General features: G+C 38.5%; 1 protein-coding gene across 1 annotated transcript in view; it reads left to right on the forward strand.

The window, feature by feature from the left end:
• The window catches only part of SMARCD2 (SWI/SNF related, matrix associated, actin dependent regulator of chromatin, subfamily d, member 2), a 654,116-nt gene that overhangs the window by 20,388 nt on the left and 614,012 nt on the right, over nt 1-19,716 (forward strand). Inside the window, exon 2 of the mRNA XM_044055380.1 lies at nt 4,125-4,306. Coding sequence (XP_043911315.1) covers nt 4,125-4,306 — 182 coding nt within the window. The remainder of the gene's footprint in view (nt 1-4,124; nt 4,307-19,716) is intronic.

Raw genomic sequence — 19,716 nt, forward strand, 5'->3', positions numbered from 1 at the left:
TTGCCCCATTATTTGCCCTTTTGGAGCAGAACGTACTTTGCTGCTGTGTAACTTGCTTCACTTGTATATTGTTCTTTCCAATGAGATTTTTTTCCCTTGATGTCAAAGATATACTTTGTATCCTTATAGTAACAAATCTACCTTTTACTTATTTTCTGCATTCCCTCTATCCTTGACTATTCAGGTCGGCTTCCGCACTAGAACCCCCTACTATATTAGGTACCCATAACATGTGTCCCATCATTGTCTTCCAAGTGAACAAACCAGCTACCTACGTGTCTCTGTACCTCCTCCTGTATATTCACCTCATTGTTCCTTTTCGCCTGCTTTGCTACCTTTGTCTAATTTGCTTGTAAAGGGCAGAACTATCTAAAGTGTTGTACCTGTGACTTGACCGATGACAGATCAATATAAAAAAACTTCAAATGAGTGGATGAAGGAACAGACAGCAAGAAAAGCTCAAAATATCTTCTTTCGGCTTTTCCTGGTTAGGGGTCGCCTCAGTGGATCACCTGTCCACTCGTGATTGGCAGGTGGAGCCCAACCTTCCATGGAAGGCACACGCACTCACACCTAGGTCCAATTTAGAGTATCCAATCCACCTACAGCATGTCTTTGGCATGTGGGAGGAAACCGGAGCACCCGCAGGAAACCCCTGTGACCACAGGGAGAACATGCAGACTCCGCACAGAAGGCACCCTAGCCGAGGATCGAATCAGAGAACCTCTTGCTGTGGGGGGGGGGGGGCAACGCTAACCACTCCAGCACCGTGGCCGCTCAAGAAAAATTCAAAATACAAAGTATATTTATTTAACCATTTAGAAATAAAAAATAAATAGCCAGGATTAAGAGCGTTTGTCCCTCTTGGGAGACTTTATCAGAATGATGAGTATCCAGTTTCCCCCTCCCTTTGTATCTTCACTGAATTAATTAGTGGGAACCTAAAAAGAAAATGAGTCATTAAAATAATTTTAAAGGAACACGCACACACTAAACTCTATGCTTCCCTAAAATTACAAAAGCAGTGTAAACACGACTCGCGTGACTCACAAAGTGCTAAAATTCCTTTAAAACGTTTCTGTTTTTAAAAGTTTTCTTATACACAGTAATAAAAATGAAAATTGTGAAAATATAAACGAATATAAATAAAAACTAACACACAATTCAACTTATTACTTAAGAAGAAAAACTTCAGTGCTCTGCATGATCTTAAAATTCCAAATACATTGTTAAACGACATTCACACACATAAAAATGTTTCTGTTAAACTAATTCAAAACCAAATTTATATTTTCAGGGTTCTAAGCTTTAGCGCTGGTTTCAAAGGAGCGCTGCCTTCCAGACCGTGGATGGAGGCAAACCACATTTAACCCAAGTTGCCAGCTACTACACAGGTGGAGAGTAAAGGTGGAGGTGTCTTGAATTTGCATCCGAAATAAATATAACTCAAGGCTGATCAAACAGGATGATGCATTTGGGCTTTTCCACATTCAAATCACCACAGGTAAAATCCACACCACTTCCTTTCAAGCTATAGGTCCCCCTCTATGTCCCAGGAAACTCATACCATGCATTTAAACTTATTGGAAACACTTGTCACCTATCCCAATACCATATTCATTACTTTAATTACCCCACTGTTAACTAGGAATCCTTTGCAACACCAAATGTACAGGCACAGATTCCTAGATTTCGTAAACACATACTCCCCGGACCAGATTTTCAATACACCAACCGGTACTGCAACCTTAGTAGATCAGATCCTCACTAATATGGGAGAATGGTTCACACCGAACCGCCTAGTATAATGTCCTGTTTGTTAAGGTCACACCACAAAACAGTTTGCTTAAAAGTAAAAATAAAACCCGGAAACCCAACTAACCTTGGAATATGCAGGAACTACTCTAAGGCTAACTTCCTACTCTTAAGTGATAACCTAGCAACATTTCAAAGCCCCATAAACACTGAGAACACTGCTGCCTATGTGGAACTGTTCACATAAACCCTGTACAAGCATGCCAATAGCTGCATAGAGGCAGCTGTACCAACCAAGAAGAAGTACAGAAAAAAACTCAACAAACAAGCCACCCAGGTAGAATCATGCAATCCAAGGATGTATCTGACCAGGTATATGCAACAACTGGAGAGTCAACAGAGGTTCCTTACAAAAAGAATACAGGGTTTAAACATGTCCTATGTGGGTCACCTCAGAACCATTTCCCTGTACTCTGTCCGTTTCAGACTGCTGAGAGGCGACCTCTGCCTGACCTGCAAAGCATCCTCTGATTCTGCCCTTATAGACCTGTTGCACATGTGCAAAATAAATAGCATCAGTGTTGCCCAATCTATAGATCTAATCCTCATCTGCAACATAAATAGGACATGTTAGACAGACAGGTATACGTTTCTGAGATTGCTCTTTCTATAGAACATGGTTCTCATCCATGTGAATCCGAGTTCTTCCCTAATGCAAGTCAAGTGCAACTTGGACCAGGGGATCGGGAATCAGATATTCACCTTCAGTCTGGCATCCATGCTTCAGTCTACATATACCCCTTAAGATAACCCTAACATAAAATCCTGCCAGACTCATTTGGGAAACATGACAAGGCTTAAATACCTTGGATCATTAGCCTAGTAATCACGTATGAACCTAAATGTTTGGGAGAACAACAGATTTTTGAGGCGTACCCTGGAATTGGATGTACACTAATTGCTTAACTCTCTCGTGTGCTCCATTCCCACAGAACTCATAGTTTCCCATCATTCCTTGTCCATGTCCTATGGTGCAGCAGTAGCGTTGTCGCCTCACAGCAAGAGGTTCTCTGGTTCAGTTCTCTGCTGGGGTGCCTTCTGTGTTGAGTCTGCATGTCCTCCCTGTGTCTGTGTGGGTTTCCTCCCACATTTCAAAGACCTCTATCTAGAGCATTTCTCCCAGGGCCTCTGTTGAAAATTGGCTTTGTTCCAAGTCAGACTTTTCTGGTAAACAAACGTTAAATAAAAATAAATTTCTCTTCCCACTACACATTCATAACAGCCTTCTTTATCAAAGTCTTCTCTGCCTGCTGTTAGGTGTTATGTTATTTCATGATTGTCTTTTGTTAGCTGAGGGCTGCTGCTTTTCTATACATGCTGACATAGTGTTTGCTAATGTACCCACCCATTCCCACTGAGCCATTTGTTTCTATTCATGCTATCGTGTATGTGCATATGCATGTGTGTGTTATATGCTTAAAGCAATTGACTGCAACACCCCTACAAAACCTTGATTCTCCACCTACAAAATCCAGCATTATGACTGAACACCATAGCAGCCGTTCTTCATCATCTTTGTGCGTGTGTAATAGATAGATGTACATACATTAAGTAAATAAATATATAATTGTTTATTATTGAAAAGTTGAAGACCATCAGATCAGGAAACAGTATTGCAAGACAGACGCACCAAGGACCACAATATCGAGCAGATGGATGTGCACACTGAGGGACCCATGGTTATGTTTGTTGCTGCATCTTCATCCTTTGGGAATTTGTGTTCAAGGCTTTCCAGTGTTGTGGTCTTCGATCTTGCTAGCTGTCAGTATGATTATATCATGATATGGTGTCCCAGTGGAATGATCCTCTGCTTTAGTAGTAAATCTCTATATGGCAGCCATACCTGTCTTACAAGCTGTCCGGTACATTCTTTGTTACTTATGGGAATGAGAGAGTCTCATAACAGCGAATGTGACTTGTGTGGTATTTTCCATTCCCTGACACTCTGTAGCCATGGATTTTACGTGTCTGTAAGTTAAGACACGAGAGAATGATAAAGCAGTTCATTGTTATCTCTAACCTGCCAGCTTCTTTTTGAACTAGCATTCTTAAAGGGACTAGCCACCTCAGTTGTGCATGTTTTGTGACCTTGCATATAGAAATACCAGCAGTAACATTGCTGGTTTAAAAATACTGCTGCCCTTGTGCTTTTCTTTAATGCTGATAGGGGTTATTGCTTTCCATTTACAGCATGTTATATTCTACACCTGTCTGGAATGTTTTTGTTGCATTTCTTAAGTTTGCTTTACTGATTACCATTTGCAATGTGCGGTATTATTTTTTTCTAATAATACGGGTTATTTTTGCAGCGTCCAGGGACACAAGGTTGTAGAATGCAGATGCCAGGAATGCCTGTGGGTCCACCTTCAGGTTCACCGTACTTGACTGGTTCTCCCATGAGACCGGGGCTTCCCCAGCCCATGATGGATCCTATCCGAAAACGCTTACTACCTTCAGGACAGCAACCGAATCTCCCTATGCAGAGACGCAGGTATGATGCAACATAACCAAATGTTTATATAGTTGCTGTTTTCTGCCAGTGTCTGTGCTTATTAGGCTTTTGACTAGGATATGAAACACTTGAGAGATCTGTTTTCCTGTTTCATACTGTGGTTTGAGCTGAATCTGCAAGATTCTTTACAGTCGGTGTCTGATTTATTCCAAAATGATGTAAAGCATCATGACTACAGCTTTGCTGATTGTAAAGCCTAACACAGCCGTTAGCTTTGCATAACTGTTTCTTTAATTATTAAAGTTAGAAATATTTTCGAAGGTGGGCTGTTTGCTCTTATCATGAAGTTTGTTGAGACAGAATGTGGTTGGAATGTTTGGAAATGGGGGCTGGGTACACCTGCAGTATGTAAAAATGTAGTATATTGATCCTGTCATTTATCTGAGTAAAACACATGAAGCAAACCTGGAGTATAAAACTGAAACGGAGGAAAGTACTTTTTTGCATTCATTTTCCTGTAGCTTATTTCAACACATCTGTCCATTATTTCATCTGTTAGGGGTTCACCTTTGACTAAGGACCATTTAGATTGTAAGGAGTAGACTGGCGATCTTCCAAATGAGTCCATAGGTGTGAGTGAGAGTCTGTGTGTACATATGTATTTTATGATAGACCAATAACCTGCATAAAAAGTGTCAAAGCCTTTGCTACTGGGATAAGCTGCAAGGGTCTTCTTGACTCTGTAAAAGATAAAAATGGTAGTTAGTAAATGGGGAGATGATGGATTTAACAATGATCTATTACATGCCAAACTTCAGAAATTTTAAATTCATATTTCCATGTCAACATTTCTGAAACCAGAAATTTGGCTCATTCATCAAACTTGTGCAAAGCACAAGTACGTGCTAAAAGTTCGTTTAGCTGTTTAGGTTTTAATGCAGAAAAAGCAAAGGGCATCTGTTCAGGATAGTTATGTCCTACCTTTGAGAAGCTATTGCATCCAGTGACATGACCTAAATACAGCATGTTTAAGGAGGAGAAGGGGGAAGGCATGCCCGAAGGCAGGTAAAGGCTAGGGCTGTGGTAGTGAGGGTCAGGACTTTGAATGTTGGCAGTATGACTGGTATAGGGAGAGAGCTAGCTGATATGATGGACCGAAGGAAGGTTGGTATATTGTGTGCGCAAGAGACCAGATGGAAGGGGAGCAAGGCTAGGTGTATTGGAGGTGGTTTTAAATTGTTTTATTATGGTGTAGATGGGAGGAGAAATGGTGTAGGCATTATCCTGAAGGAACAGTGTGCTAAGAGTGTTTTGGAGGTGAAAAGAGTGTCGGCTAGAGTGATGTTTATGAAGCTGGAAATTGATGGTGTAATGATGAATGGTGTTAGTGCATATGCTCCACAAGTTGGGTGTGCGATGGATGAGAAAGGAACATTTTGGAGTGAGTTGGATGAAGTGGTGATGACTGTACCAAAGAGTGAGAGACTGGTGATTGGAGAAGATTTCAATGGGCATGTTGGTGAAGGGAACAGAGGGGATGAAGAAGTGATGGGTAGGTATGGTGTTAAGCAAAGGAATGCAGAAGGTCAGATGGTAGTGTATTTTGCGAAAAGGATGGAAGTGGCTGTTGTGAATTCGTATTTTAACAAGAGGGAGGAGCATAGGGTGTCATACAAGAGTGGAGGAAGTTGCACACAGGTGGATTATATCTTATGTAGGAGGGCCAGTCTGAAGGAGATTGGAGACTGTAAAGTGGTGGCAGGGGAAAGTGTAGTTAGGCAGTATAGGATGGTGGTTTGTAGGATGACGCTGGTGATTAAGAGGAGGAGGAGGAGTATGAAGGCAGCACCAAGGATCAAATGGTGGAAATTGAAAAAGGGTAATTGTGAGGTGGAGTTCAGGGAAGAGTTAAGACAGGCAGTGGGTGGCAGTGAAGAGTTACTGAATAGCTGAGTAACTACAGCAGAGCTAGTAAGAGAGATGGCTAGAAAGGTGCTTGGTGTGACATCTGGGAAGAGGAAGGAGGACAAGGAGACCTGGTGGTGGAATGAAGAAGTACAGGAGAGTATACAGAGAAAGAGAATGGCGAAGAAGAAGTGGGATTGTCAGAGAGATGAAGAAAGTAGACAAGAGTATAAGGGGATGAGGTGCATGGCAAAGAGAGAGGTGGTGAAGGCTAAGGATAGGGCGTATGAAGACTTGTATAAAAGGTTGGACACTAAGGAGGGAAAAAAGGACCTGTACTGATTGGCTAGACAGAGGGACCAAGCTAGTAAAGATGTGCAGCAGGTAAGGGTGATAAAGGATAATGAGGGAAACATACTCACAAGCAAGGAGAGTGTGTTGAGCAGATGGAAAGAGTACTTTAAGGAGTTGATGAATGAAGAGAATGAGAGGGAGAGAAGGTTGGATGATGTGCGGATAGTGAATCATGAAGTGCAGTGGATTAGCAAGGAGGAAGTAAGGATAGCTATGAAGAGGATGAAGCACGGAAAGGCTGTGGGTCCAGATGACATACCTGTGGAAGCATGGAGGTGTACAGGTGAAATGGCAGTGGAGATTTTAACTAGATTGTTTAATGTAATCTTGGAAAGTGAGAGGATGCCTAAGGAATGGAGAAAAGTGTTTTGGTACCGTTTTTTAATAATAAGTGTGATGTGCAGAGCTGTAGTAACTACAGAGGGATTAAACGGATCAGTCACAGCATGAAGTTATGGGAAAGAGTAGTGGAAGCTAGGTTAGGAAGGGAGGTCATTAGTGATCAGTAGTATGGTTTCATGCCAGTAAAGAGCACTACAGATGCAATGTTTGCTCTGAGAGTGTTGATGGAGAAGTACAGACAGGGTCAGAAGGAGTTGCATTGTGTCTTTGTGGATTTAGAGAAAGCATATGACAGGGTGCCTAGAGAGGAGTTGTGGTATTGTATGATGAAGTCGGGAGTGTCAGAGAAGTATGTAAGAGTGGTACAGGTTATGTACGAGGGTTGTGTGACAGTGGTGAGGTCTGCGGTGGGAGTGACGGATACATTTAAGGTGGAGGTGGGATTACATCAAGGTTCAGCTCTGAGCCCTTTCTGATTTGCAGTGGTGGTGGACAGGTTGACAGACGAGATCAGACAGGAGTCCCCGTGGACTATGATGTTTGCAGATGACATTGTGATCTGTAGTGAGAGTAGGGAACAGGTGGAGGAGACCCTGAAGAGATGGAGATATGCTCTAGAGAGAAGAGGAATGAAGGTCAGCAGGAGTAAGACAGTATATATGTGTGTGAATAAGAGGGATGATAGAGGAATGGTGAGGATGCAAGGAGTAGAGGTGGCAAAGGTGGATGAGTTTAAATACTTGGGGTCAATAGTTCAGAGTAACGGTGAGTGTGGAAGAGAGGTGAAGAAGAGAGTACAGGCGGGATGGAGTGGGTGGAGAAGAGTGTCAGGAGTGATTTGTGACAGACGAGTACCTGTAAGAGTGAAAGGGAAGGTATACAAGAGGGTAGTGAGACCAGCTATGTTATATGGGTTGGAGACAGTGGCATTGACAAAAATGCAGGAGTTTATGCTGGATGTGGCAGAATTAAAGATGTTAAGATTTGCACTGGGTGTGAGGAGGGTGGACAGGATTAGGAATAAGTATATTAGAGGGTCAGCCCAGGTTGGAAAGTTTGGAGACCAAGCCAGAGAGGCACGATTACATTGGTTTGGACATGTGCTGAGGAGGGATGCTGGGAATATTGGGAAAAAGATGCTAAGGATGAAGCTACCAGGTAAAAGGAAAAGAGGAAGGCCTAATAAGATGAGGTTTATGGATGTGGTGAGAGAGGACATGCAGGTGGTTGGTGTGACAGAGCAAGATGCAGAGGACAGGAAGAAATGGAAACAGGTGGTCCGCTGTGACGACCCCTAACGGGAACAGCCGAAAGAAGAAGAAGATGATGATGATGATGATGAGATATATATGTGTGTGTGTGTATATGTATGCATGTGTGTATATATATATATATATATATATATATATATATATATATAATATACATACACACACACACATATATCTCTCTTTCTCTGTGTGTGTGTGTGTGTGTGTATACCTATATATATATATATATATATATATATATATATATACATGTGTGCGTGTGTGTGTGTGAGTATATATATACATATAAATATATATATATATATATATATACACACACACACACACACACAGTGTGTGTCTGTGTTTATAGATATATACATGTGTGTGTGTGTGTGTGTGTGTGTGTGTGTGTGTGTGTGTGTGTGTGTGTGTATATATGTATGTATATATATATATATATATATATATATATATATATATATATATATAATCTATAGGTTCATACTAGGCTATTTGCCCTAGGGCATTTATAAGCCTAGCCAGAGTGTGTGTGGCTTTCACCACCCCTTAGGATGAGAATACTATACCCATTAGTTTGCTGTGCCTCTGTCCAGCAGTGACACAGAGATGATTCCTGGGGTAAACCTACGATCTCCCATCCACTCGTCAAGATTTCTCTTGAACAGAGTCAGTGAGGGGCTCTGCCTCACATGGACTGGGATTCTGTTCCATAGTGTAGGGAGTCTCTGGGTGATGAATCTGTCCCTCCAGCATGTCCTATTTATATCCGTGTTGAGGTTTAAGTCTCTTGCTCTCGTGGCTCTGGTGGATTTGGATTTTTGAGGTGGAGCATGTCCATTAATTCCGGTTGGACATGGCCTTGTATGTCAGGCATAGATCACCTCTGAGCAGATGGTGTGCGACTGAATAGAGCTGGAGTTTCTTCGTAAGGGTGGGGGCTTTTTTGGGGTTTCCCCAAGGCGGTTTTCCCCTTCCCTTTTGGGGGGGGGAAAAAATTTTTTTTTAAAAGGTTTTGGTTTGTTTTCCTTAAGGGCTGTGACTTTTGCCCCTGTTTTTGTGGTTTATGTGTTGCTTTTGTTTGGGTTGTTTGGGTTTTTTTGGGAGGCCTCTGCTGTTTAGGTAAATTTTTTCTCAGAGCCTCCAGTATGTCTTTTTGTGGATTTTTGATTAGGGAGGGTGCATTTGTGAGGCTTTTTTGGGGGCCCCCCGTTGGGTTTCCCTCCTAGTTTAGGATAGCCTCCCTTTCTAAATAGTGCCTCTAAATTTTTTTTTGGGGGGGGAAAGGGGGTTTTGGCATGAGGCAGTTTTCTTCCTAAGTTCCCAGCCCACTGGAAAAAAATTACAACTGACCTTGGCAGCTGTAAAATTGGGAAAAATTTTAAATTAAAAAAAAGGGCCCTGGGGGGGGAGGGGTATGTTTTTTTTTAGGCCATATAATTTTGGGGGGGAAAAGGGTTTTGTTTTTTTTTTTTTTTTTTTGCTTTTTTTTTTTTTTTTTTTTTTTTTTTTTTTTTTTTTTTTTTAAAAAAAAAAAAAAAAAAAAAAAAAAAAAAAAAAAAAAAAAAAAAAAAAAAAAAAAAAAAAAAAAATAAAAAAAAAAAAAAAAAAAAAAAGTGAGAAGTGCTAAACCAGAATAATACTTTTTTGGGAACTCCTCAATCAGGTTTGGCCACCCATGGAAAGGGTGGTTAAGGGACATGTACTGATACATGACTAAAAAATGGATATCAGGTACTACCAATCCATAGTATCCCTCCATACATATATAACCCTTATACTATTATTCTTTATATACACCATGCACTATTAATCAAGTATTAGCATGATTTACCCCACCAGTAGGGCATATAAACAATATCACCACAAAAAATATATTATGAGTAGGACCATCCCAAGGGACCACCAGCTATGCACTGACCAACTACAATCCACCAATACGGCCCTTACTCATACCAAAAAATCACTGCCCCAATCCAACAACCCTTCCATTTTAATATTGATATTTTAGTCCATTTCCAATAATATAATCCTGTAATATGATGATTGACTATAGTATGATGCTCCCATCAGCTCATCTCATATGATACTATACCTCCAAATAGTTACTAGGCATATATGCAGTGACATTAACTGGGACCACCAGTATCAGTATCAAAATGGCATACTATTGCTAGTCACACTGTACTATAACTATGGTACTATACCTCATATATTACATGACTCAATAATTATGATAAGCATATATATTAATATTACAATCTATAAACTATTTATATTATAATTATTATTAAACCAAGCTTATTAAATTTTAATAACTTTCCAAGACTTAATAATTCCACCCTAATTAAGCACATTATTTATTAATACAACTTTTATATACACCACTATTATCATAACAAACAACATATAGTGATTTTATTATTAAATACGCCTTTTAAAATATACAATATAAAATTATATAAAAAGTAGCATTCACAAATAATAATAGGGGAATTGAATTTTAATAATATTTAACAATTATACTATATTTAGTAAAACACACATCATTTATACAAAAAAAATCTATAAAATAAGAACAATAATTTTTGCTCTCTTATATAATTAAAAAAATTAAAATTTTATAAAATTATACACAACCTTTTAAAAAATAAATTTTAAAAAAAATAAAAAAATATTTAATAAAAAAAATTTATTTTTTTTAAAAAATATAAATTAATAAAAATTTTTTATATATATAAAAATTAAAAAAAAAAAATATATATATATATATATATATATATATTATATATATATATATATATAAATAAATAAATATATATATATATATATATATATATATATATATATATATATGAACATATATATATACACACACACACATATATATATATTTGTATATATGTATATATATATATATATATGTATATATATATATATATGTATATATATATATATATATATATATATATATATGTGTGTGTATATGTGTATATATATATATATATATATATATATATATATATATATATATATATATATATATATATATATACATATTGGCAAAAAAAATTATATATCTATATAAAAAAACACCACCACCAGAAACAGTAATTGAGTGCGCTTTCATTCTTTGATATGTAAGAACTTCTTCAGAAATAAGGAGGTACAAAAGAAATCAGTAAATATATATGTCATCATATGGCAATAAAGCAGTAAAATAGTAAATGTACAATATACAGCAAACTAGTGAAAAGTGAGTTTGTCATGAACTCAGGTAAGCAATTTCAAAGCACATTTTAAATTGGTATAATTCAAACCAGGAGCTGAATCTGCTCCCAGCAAAAGTTGCCATTGTAGTTCTCTGACCTCCAGAAGGAGTAGCATAGTCACGAAAAAACAGTTCAACTTGCTCTAATACTAAAAATAGAAAATGTTCAAAATTAGTACAAGTTAAAGAATGCCTAACTAATGCATTTCGAGAGTCCGAACTTCTGATAGCCCCCAATGTTCTTTTATTGTGTCTGACGGTTTCCTGCAAGTCTTTCCAACATAGAAATAATGACAAGAATTACAAACTGCAGCATAAACCAAATTAGTGGACGAGAGGTCAAAATGATGGGTAAAAGTAACTTTATTGTCATTGTGTACAAAAGTGTAGCAATTCCCTTTGGAAATAGACTTGCAGCAAACGCATTCGCCACTCTAACATGCCATGCGGGTCATTAATGTTTCTAACAGAATTTACTACCAGTGGCGGAGTCTCTGTTCTCAAGTGAATTTCTAATTATTTTAGTCTGTTTATATGAAGACAATGGAGAATCCCCTAACAAGTTAGACAAATTCTGTGAACTAGTAACAATATTCCAGTTGTGAGAAATAACATCCCTGATACATTTCATATCCCTACAAATGGGTATCGGGAAATTCATTGTCCTGTCTGGACTAGCAGCAGTATTATTTTGTTTAGGTGTAAAACCACAGTGAAGGATGGGCTGAAATTTATTGTGCCTGTCTCTAGCCACTTCCTGAGCCACGCTATACAAAGATCTTTAGGGTAATGTTTTTGCAAAAACAGATTTTACACAAGAAGTCCACCTCGGCATAAAAAGTACTATCCATTCTAAACCGTTTGGAGAATCTAATGAAGTGATCCCTTAACACGTTCCTTTTCTTGTGGAAGGGGTGTTGACTGGTAAAATCTAAAATGTTGTTACGATAGATTTCCTTTCTGAAAATGTCAGACTATGCTCCTGCTGGTGACATCAACAGAAGTAGAAATATCAAGAAAGGAAACAGTGTTCCCAGAACCGGATTTAACAAATTCCAAAAAAAACTAATACGGTCACTCATGGCGAGTAAAATGGCTTCCAGCTCTTGGGTAGGGCCCACCCATGCAAAAAAGATGTCATCAATATAACGGTGGTATAAGTGGGTGTGCTGGAGCAATGAACAAGAGTGTCTACTTCCCAGGCAGCAAGCAGAAGATTGGCAATGGATGGAGACAGTTTTGAACCCATGGCTGCCCCTTTAATTTGCTGTTACACTTTGCCATTGAAATGGAAAAAAATGATTGCTCAATACTGTTTCTATTAAAACAGTTAGTCATAATCTTGTTGTGTCCAAAGTTTGCATAATTTCTAAGGTATTTTCTCACATTTTGCAACCCATCCTGATGGAGGAATATTAGTATACAAGGACGCAACATCTAGTGTAACAAAACAGCAGTTATTAATGTCCACATTTGCTTTACATATCTCATTTAAAAAGCCCCAAGAATCTTGAATATAAAACTATGTTTTTTGCATTATGGGATTTAACACTGAAATATGTTCAGTTTTTGTGCATTTATTTGAAATAATGATTCTGAATGAGGGTGCTGAGCATTTTTATGAATTTTAGGGATGCCAAAACATTTTCCCAAACTTGGACTAAATACTTGTAAGCATTATATTTCCTCTAATATGATGAATTGGTCATTCTCCGGAGTTTGAATTAATGAATCAGTTTTATCAAACTGTTGTTCAACATACTCAATAGAAACCATTTTGTAGTATTCATTATCAGTTAATCCGCTTCTATTCTTAGTACGTGTTCAGCTTGTTCCATTTGTACTACCCCTGTACCTTTTTCAGCTCGCGTTATTCTTAATGACTTGTCAGTGGAAAAGGATTGAGTGTAAGACGCTCCTTGTGTGACAAATTAAACCATTTGTCTGTATTCACGTTACTGCACACTTTTCTTATATCCTTTTTGCACACGTTAAGGAAAGTAGACATTGTGCTTTCTAGAACTGGGTTAAGCAAACTTTTTCTTTAACTGTACAGATTCAGCATTATTATTTATTGTTTGAGAGTCAAACAGTTCATCTTCAGAGTCATTGTCAGCAAAGTAAGACCTGATGTTTAGCTTTCTCACAAATAAACGTAAATCAAGAAGAACTTCAGCCACAGAGGCTCTCTGCGCTGGTTGTTTGTCTTTTCGGCTTTTCCTGGTTAGGTGTCACCACAGCGGAACTCCGGTCCACTAATGATTGCCAGTAGATTTTTATGGTGCCGAGTTGCCAGCCCGACACCCAACCTTCAGCGAAGGCACGCCCCTTCAAGCATGTCTTTCGGAGGCCACTCGACCGTGGGGAGGATATGCAGACTCCACACAGAAGGTACTCCAGCCGAGAATCGAACAGGAGAACCTCTTGCTGTGAAGCAACAACACTACCGCTGTACCACCGCGTCTTTATGCAAGTAAAACCTCTGTTTAACAGGGTTAAATGTTCTGTGGACAAGGATCTGGATGTTCGATTAAATACTGCATTGTCATTCACATTTAACAAAGCTGTATGAGAGGCATTAATAGAAGCAGACTGCTCTGCAACTGAATTATGTGCAAAACTTGTGCTATTTAGTGCATATTCCTGGCATAACATATTGTTATCAAAGGGCTCTCCAAATCTCTGTCTCCAGTTGCCTCTCCCCCTTTCTCGATCTTTCTGCAGATGAACATTATTTTTTGTCTGAGTTCTCCAGATTTGGGCAGGCTATTTAGAATACCCAAGATACACAAAGACCAAAAAAATCCTCCATTCAGACATATCATCTCAAACCAAAAAAATGATAAAAAAATAGCACAATATGTTGATTCTGTAATAAACCCTATTGTGCAGAAAATGGCTTTTTACCTGAGAGATTCTTGGTCTTTTCTGAACAAATTGTTTCACCACAAAGGTAATCTTTCTGACTGCATTCTAGTTTCACTGGACATAGAAGTGTTGCATACAAATATTCCACACAATAGCATTTCCTACTCACAATGTGTCTACTATCTGTACACTCGTTGACATAGTCCTAACCAATAACTTCTTTCTTTTCAACATTTATCATCAAACGAAAGGGGTTGCTATCGGTTCGATGTTAGCCCCTGCCTTTGCAAACCTTGTTCTCAGTGCTTGGGAAATGGAGCACAACTAAACTTAATGGCTTCCACAATGTTGTGATATACAGATGGTACATACATGACATCTTTTTTGTGTGGAAACATGACAAGGACAGCTTATTTTCATTCATTGCGAACATGCAGAATAGCATAGGGTTTTTGAAGTTTACTGTTTCTGGCTATGGTAACTCCATCAATTTCTTGGACGCCAGAATTGACATTCTTCCCTCTAGATCTTTGTTATCAACAGTGTATAGAAAGGATACTTACAAGATCAACTTTCTTGACTTCACCAGCCAACATCCTTTCTATATGAAAAAGAGTCTGGTGAAAGGTCAGTTCATTCGGATATCAAGGTTAGTAAGCCACAGCGAGGAATTTATGGCTCAGTCTTCACTATTAATTTTTGAGAGGAAAACATCCTTTTTATCTGCTTATCTGGTTCACAGTCTGTTTGAAGAAGTGGCTTCAGCAAGATATCAAAAATATTTTCCCATCTTGAAGTTTGGACTGCCAGAGCAAAATGCAGTTTCCAACTCTAGCAAATCTAACATGTCTTTAAGTTTTCCCTTACCTATTTCTAGGGACATGTCCTGCATCAAAGAAATTTTAAACAGAAATTGGGATATTATGTCAGATATCCCTCAGAGTGAAATGTCTTTGGGTAACACCCCTTCTTTTTCTTATAAAAGAACTAAGACTATACGCATGAACGTTGAAAATAGAGATTCTCATTTTGTAAAACAAGGTCATTTAGCTTGTTCTTCTAGCAAAGGCATGTTCACGTGTGTAAAATGTATTGTCTGCCCTTTTATTTTGCAATGTAATAAGTACACTTTCAAGCATTGCAACTACATGGTTCATATGTCAACATCTTACGACTGTCGCTCTTTATTTGTTGTTTATGTAGCTATTTGTAATTCTTGTTCTAGTTTTTATGTTGGAAAAACTACTTTCAGTCTTTCTGACCGCATCAAAGAACATTTGGGTACCATTAGAACTACTGATTTGAACACCGCATTAGCTAATCATAGTATTTCTTGCTCTAATGTTGTTAAATTTGAATTTTTTATTCTTGAACAAACTGACATATTCTTTGGTGAATGTGAAATGTTTTTGGAATTGAGGGAACTAAATGCTAAATGCGGAAGCATCCCCAGGATTAAATGAGAGCACCGACATCAAATCTGCCTTACATTGGCTAGACTAAGTTTATACCAAGATTTATCAAGATTTTCCCACTTTACCTGCTAAAATAACTCATTACAATGACTCTTTGCAGTAATTTTTTTATATTATATTTACTGCTATTTCAGTTATTATTCTTGCACATATACACAGTAATTGGATTTACTTGTTACCATGATTGTTTGTACTGTTATTAGAGTGTAGTTTGCTTTTTTACTGCCTTTTGTCTGCAGCTGTCTTAACCAAACATTATGCTTTATTCATTAGTGTTTACTGTAAATATGCATTAGCTTTGATATTTGAGATACATTATTCATAGCTTATACTATATTGGTTTAATTTTAAAATGCTACAGCACAGCTTCTTGGATATTGTACACCACAGTGTCACTGTTTATTGGTTACTGTACTTTTGACATAAGTGGTGCATATATTTGAACTACAATTGTGCAGTTCTTACTGTATTCTGAAGTTCATATATCTGGAATGAACTAAAGCGCTTAATTATCTATCAGTGTCTGTCATTTTTTTCATATGCCTCTTTTTATTTGCTTCATAGAGCCGTTGAAGTTTTAAAGTGTATAGATTTGATATCTTCTATTATTACAGTTATATTTTGTGTGTATGTATGTCTATGTGTGTGTGTGTGTGTGTGTGTATATACATATATATATATATATATATATATATATATATATATATATATATTTGTGTGTGTGTAATTGTCCAACTTCTGTTTTCCATCCTTTATTACACATTATTACAGATGTTTGATTTCTTATTTTCATTTAAGTTTACAGATTACATTAAGAATGCTGTTTGAGGTTGGCTGTGCTACTCTGTTTTCTGTTTAAGTTCTGCCCACCTCTTGCATATTTATGGACGATAGAACTTTGAGAATTACACTTCCATCGTGTTTAAAGGGGTTGAACTGTGATTTTGATTGGACAAGATTATTTTTGTTTTCTTGCACTATTTTAACTTTGTAATCTGCACAGTTTATTACATAACTAGGAGTAACTAGAAATATATATAAGCCATGCTCTGTTTTTATAAATTATTTGATAAGTATGGTACACTTTTCTTTTCTTGTCTAGCTAATTGACTAGCCCAAACAGCAATAAATCACATCAAAGCTGTAAGTTGAAACAGAAGAACAAATAGATTTGTAGCTTGAGCTTTATTCCTAGATGTCAAGGCATTATCAATATTAGCTTTAGTCTTAAGATGTATTCCTTGCAAAGCTTTATTATTATTTAATCATGCACCCCTTCCTGCTCAGGTTCCGTTATATCCCGTTCCTGACCCAGGTTGATATTTTCCTGGTGCTACAGCTTTCCTGTGACAGTCTCACCTTGGAATATCACTCCGGATTTTTTATCTCTACATTCCCTGCTTCAATTCCACTCATTTTACTGCTCTCCAATATGGATTTTTTAATAAATTATCATTTGCTCCATATGACTTTCTACTGCCATGATTGAAATTATTCTAAGTGTCTGTAAAGTGCCTGCATCAATTCTAGTATATAATTTATATATTGTTGGAAGACCAGGTTATTTGCCTGTAAATCATGGGATGCCTTGCAGGTTCACTCTGAGGAGTATTTTCACTTTTGCTGTTAGCCAGGTTGTTGGTGTCTGTAAGTAATTTTTACTCTGTACTAAATCTTTTAAGATGTTAATACCTTTAGCTATATGATAGGTAATGCATCTGGACTTGCTGCTTTCTGTTTAGTAGCCTTTCTTAATTTTGTCTGTTTCTCTACCTGTTACTTCATAAGTTCATAGGTGGTTACTGTAGTTACTGGGCTATCGGCCCAAGAGCTATTTTAAGCCTAGCCAGGCTTATCCCCAAATTTAGCAAAATATTTCTGACATATATGTCACTTCACCAAGGAATTTTAGGATTACACAACACGCTTGTATACATCAACAGTTCACAGGTTGCCCCGTCCATTAGGGACACACGTGCCAAACCGGGGGCAAATGTGTGATTTCCCATCCGGGTTTGGGGTGAGCTTTGCTTCACATGAATGGGAGACCTGTTCCAGAGAAGGGTAGTCTTTGACGCCCACACTTGTCCCTCCAACATGTAATGTTTATGTTGCAGACAAGGTTTTTGTCCTTTAGAACAGGTATTTCTGACACTTTGTTTTGCGGATATGCAGTAAATCCATTGGTGTGGGATCAGAGGATGCCTTGAACGCTAGGCATAAATTGGCGTCTAACAGTCAGTAGAGGTACAGTACAGTGATGGGGCTTTGAGATGGTCTGCAGAGGACACATTATTTTACTGTGTTCTTTTTGTGAGGAACCTCGGTGATCTGTCAAGCTGTTGCAAGTGCCTGGTCAGGTACACTCAGAAGGGTACATTGTACTGTACTACTGGTCTGATAAGAGTAGAGTACAGCAGGACAATGACCTTCTTGGACCTGAATGCCATGCCTGTACTCATAAGTTGTGCAACATAGAAATTATTTTCTCACCACAGTACACACATGGTGGTGACAGTTCAGGTTACTGTCAAGATGCGTTCCGATATCCCTTGCCTTTGGATTTACTTTTAGGGGTTTATTATTAATCTGGTAATTTCTAAAGTGTACTATTTTATCCAAAGGATTTTATTATGTATTTTTTGCATTGAGGTTTAGTGCATGGATCTGGCACCAATTTAATCTGCGTCAGACCCACTTGAAGGGTATCTGTGTCTTTAGGGGATTCAGTGATTTCGCCTAGTTTGCAGTCATCTGTAAACTTTGTCATCTAGGGGCCCTTAATGCTCATAGGTGCGTACTAGGGTAATGGCCCTGGAGCCAATACATGCCTAGCCCAAGAATATTCCCAGTCATCCTGCTGCCGGATGTTAATTCCTTCTGCCCCTATCAAGCAAGGCTGTTGAAGTGGTCCCTGGGGTGAATTTCCTATTACCCATCCACTCGTCAAGATTTTTCTTGAAGAGGGCTAGCGAGGTGCTCTGCTTAGCATGAATGGGGAGTTTATTCCAGAGTATGGGAACGCTGTGGGTTAGGAACCTGTCCCTCCAGCAGGTTCTGTTTATTGTGGTGATGAGGTTGAGGTCTTTGGAGCGTGTGGTGCAGAGAGATTAAGACTTTTTCAGATGAAGCATGTCTAGCAACACTGGGTCAGACATGGCTTTGTATGTCAAGTAGAGATCGCCTCTAAGTAGGCAATATGAGACGGAGTAAAGCTGGAGTTTTTTTAGCCTTTCTGTATAGGGCAATGTGTTTGAGTCCTATGATCCTCTTTGTGAGGAATTTTTGTGGCCTCTCCAGTTGTGTGTGTCTAGTGAGGTACATGCCAAATGGGGCATTGTACTCTATAATGGGTCTAATGAGGGACAAGTAGAGAGGAGTTATAACTTCTTTCTTCCTGGATGAGAAAGAGGTGTGCCGCATAGAAGGACTTTCTAATGACAGTGGCAACATAGTTGTTGAAGGAGAGGTTGCTGTCTGTGCCCCTAAATCTCTTATCACACCTTTGGAGTTAAGTGGGCTTCTGTCGATGTGGTAGTTCATGGGCACCGTGTTTTTCCCTGAAGGGAATGATGATGCACTTTTAGCATGGAGATTAAGGCAGTGGTTCTGGCACCAGTCGTTGGTCTCTGTGAGGTGTTTTTGTAGGATGTCTACATCAGCTTGAGAATCAGTAATAGCTCCCAATTTGCAGTCATATGCAGTTTACAGAAACTTCAGAGAAGTAGATGCCAAACAGGAGAGGACCCAGAACAGATCCTTGCGGAACTCCACTTGTAAACTGCCCGCTAGTCAGATTTGGAATCCGCTTCTTCCATTGTGTGGGTTCTGCCCATTGGCAAACCATCTTAGACGTAGGGATTGGTGCCTAGGTTAGTGAGCCTATCAATGATCCCTGAGTGGAGGATGGTGTTGAAAGCCTTGGCTAGATCGAGGTAGGCTGTATGGACTACCTTGCCTTCA

This window comes from Protopterus annectens, chromosome 13.part0 (genome assembly GCF_019279795.1).
Source record: "Protopterus annectens isolate FY-2018-M chromosome 13.part0, PAN1.0, whole genome shotgun sequence".
Taxonomy (NCBI): Eukaryota; Metazoa; Chordata; order Ceratodontiformes; family Protopteridae; genus Protopterus; species Protopterus annectens.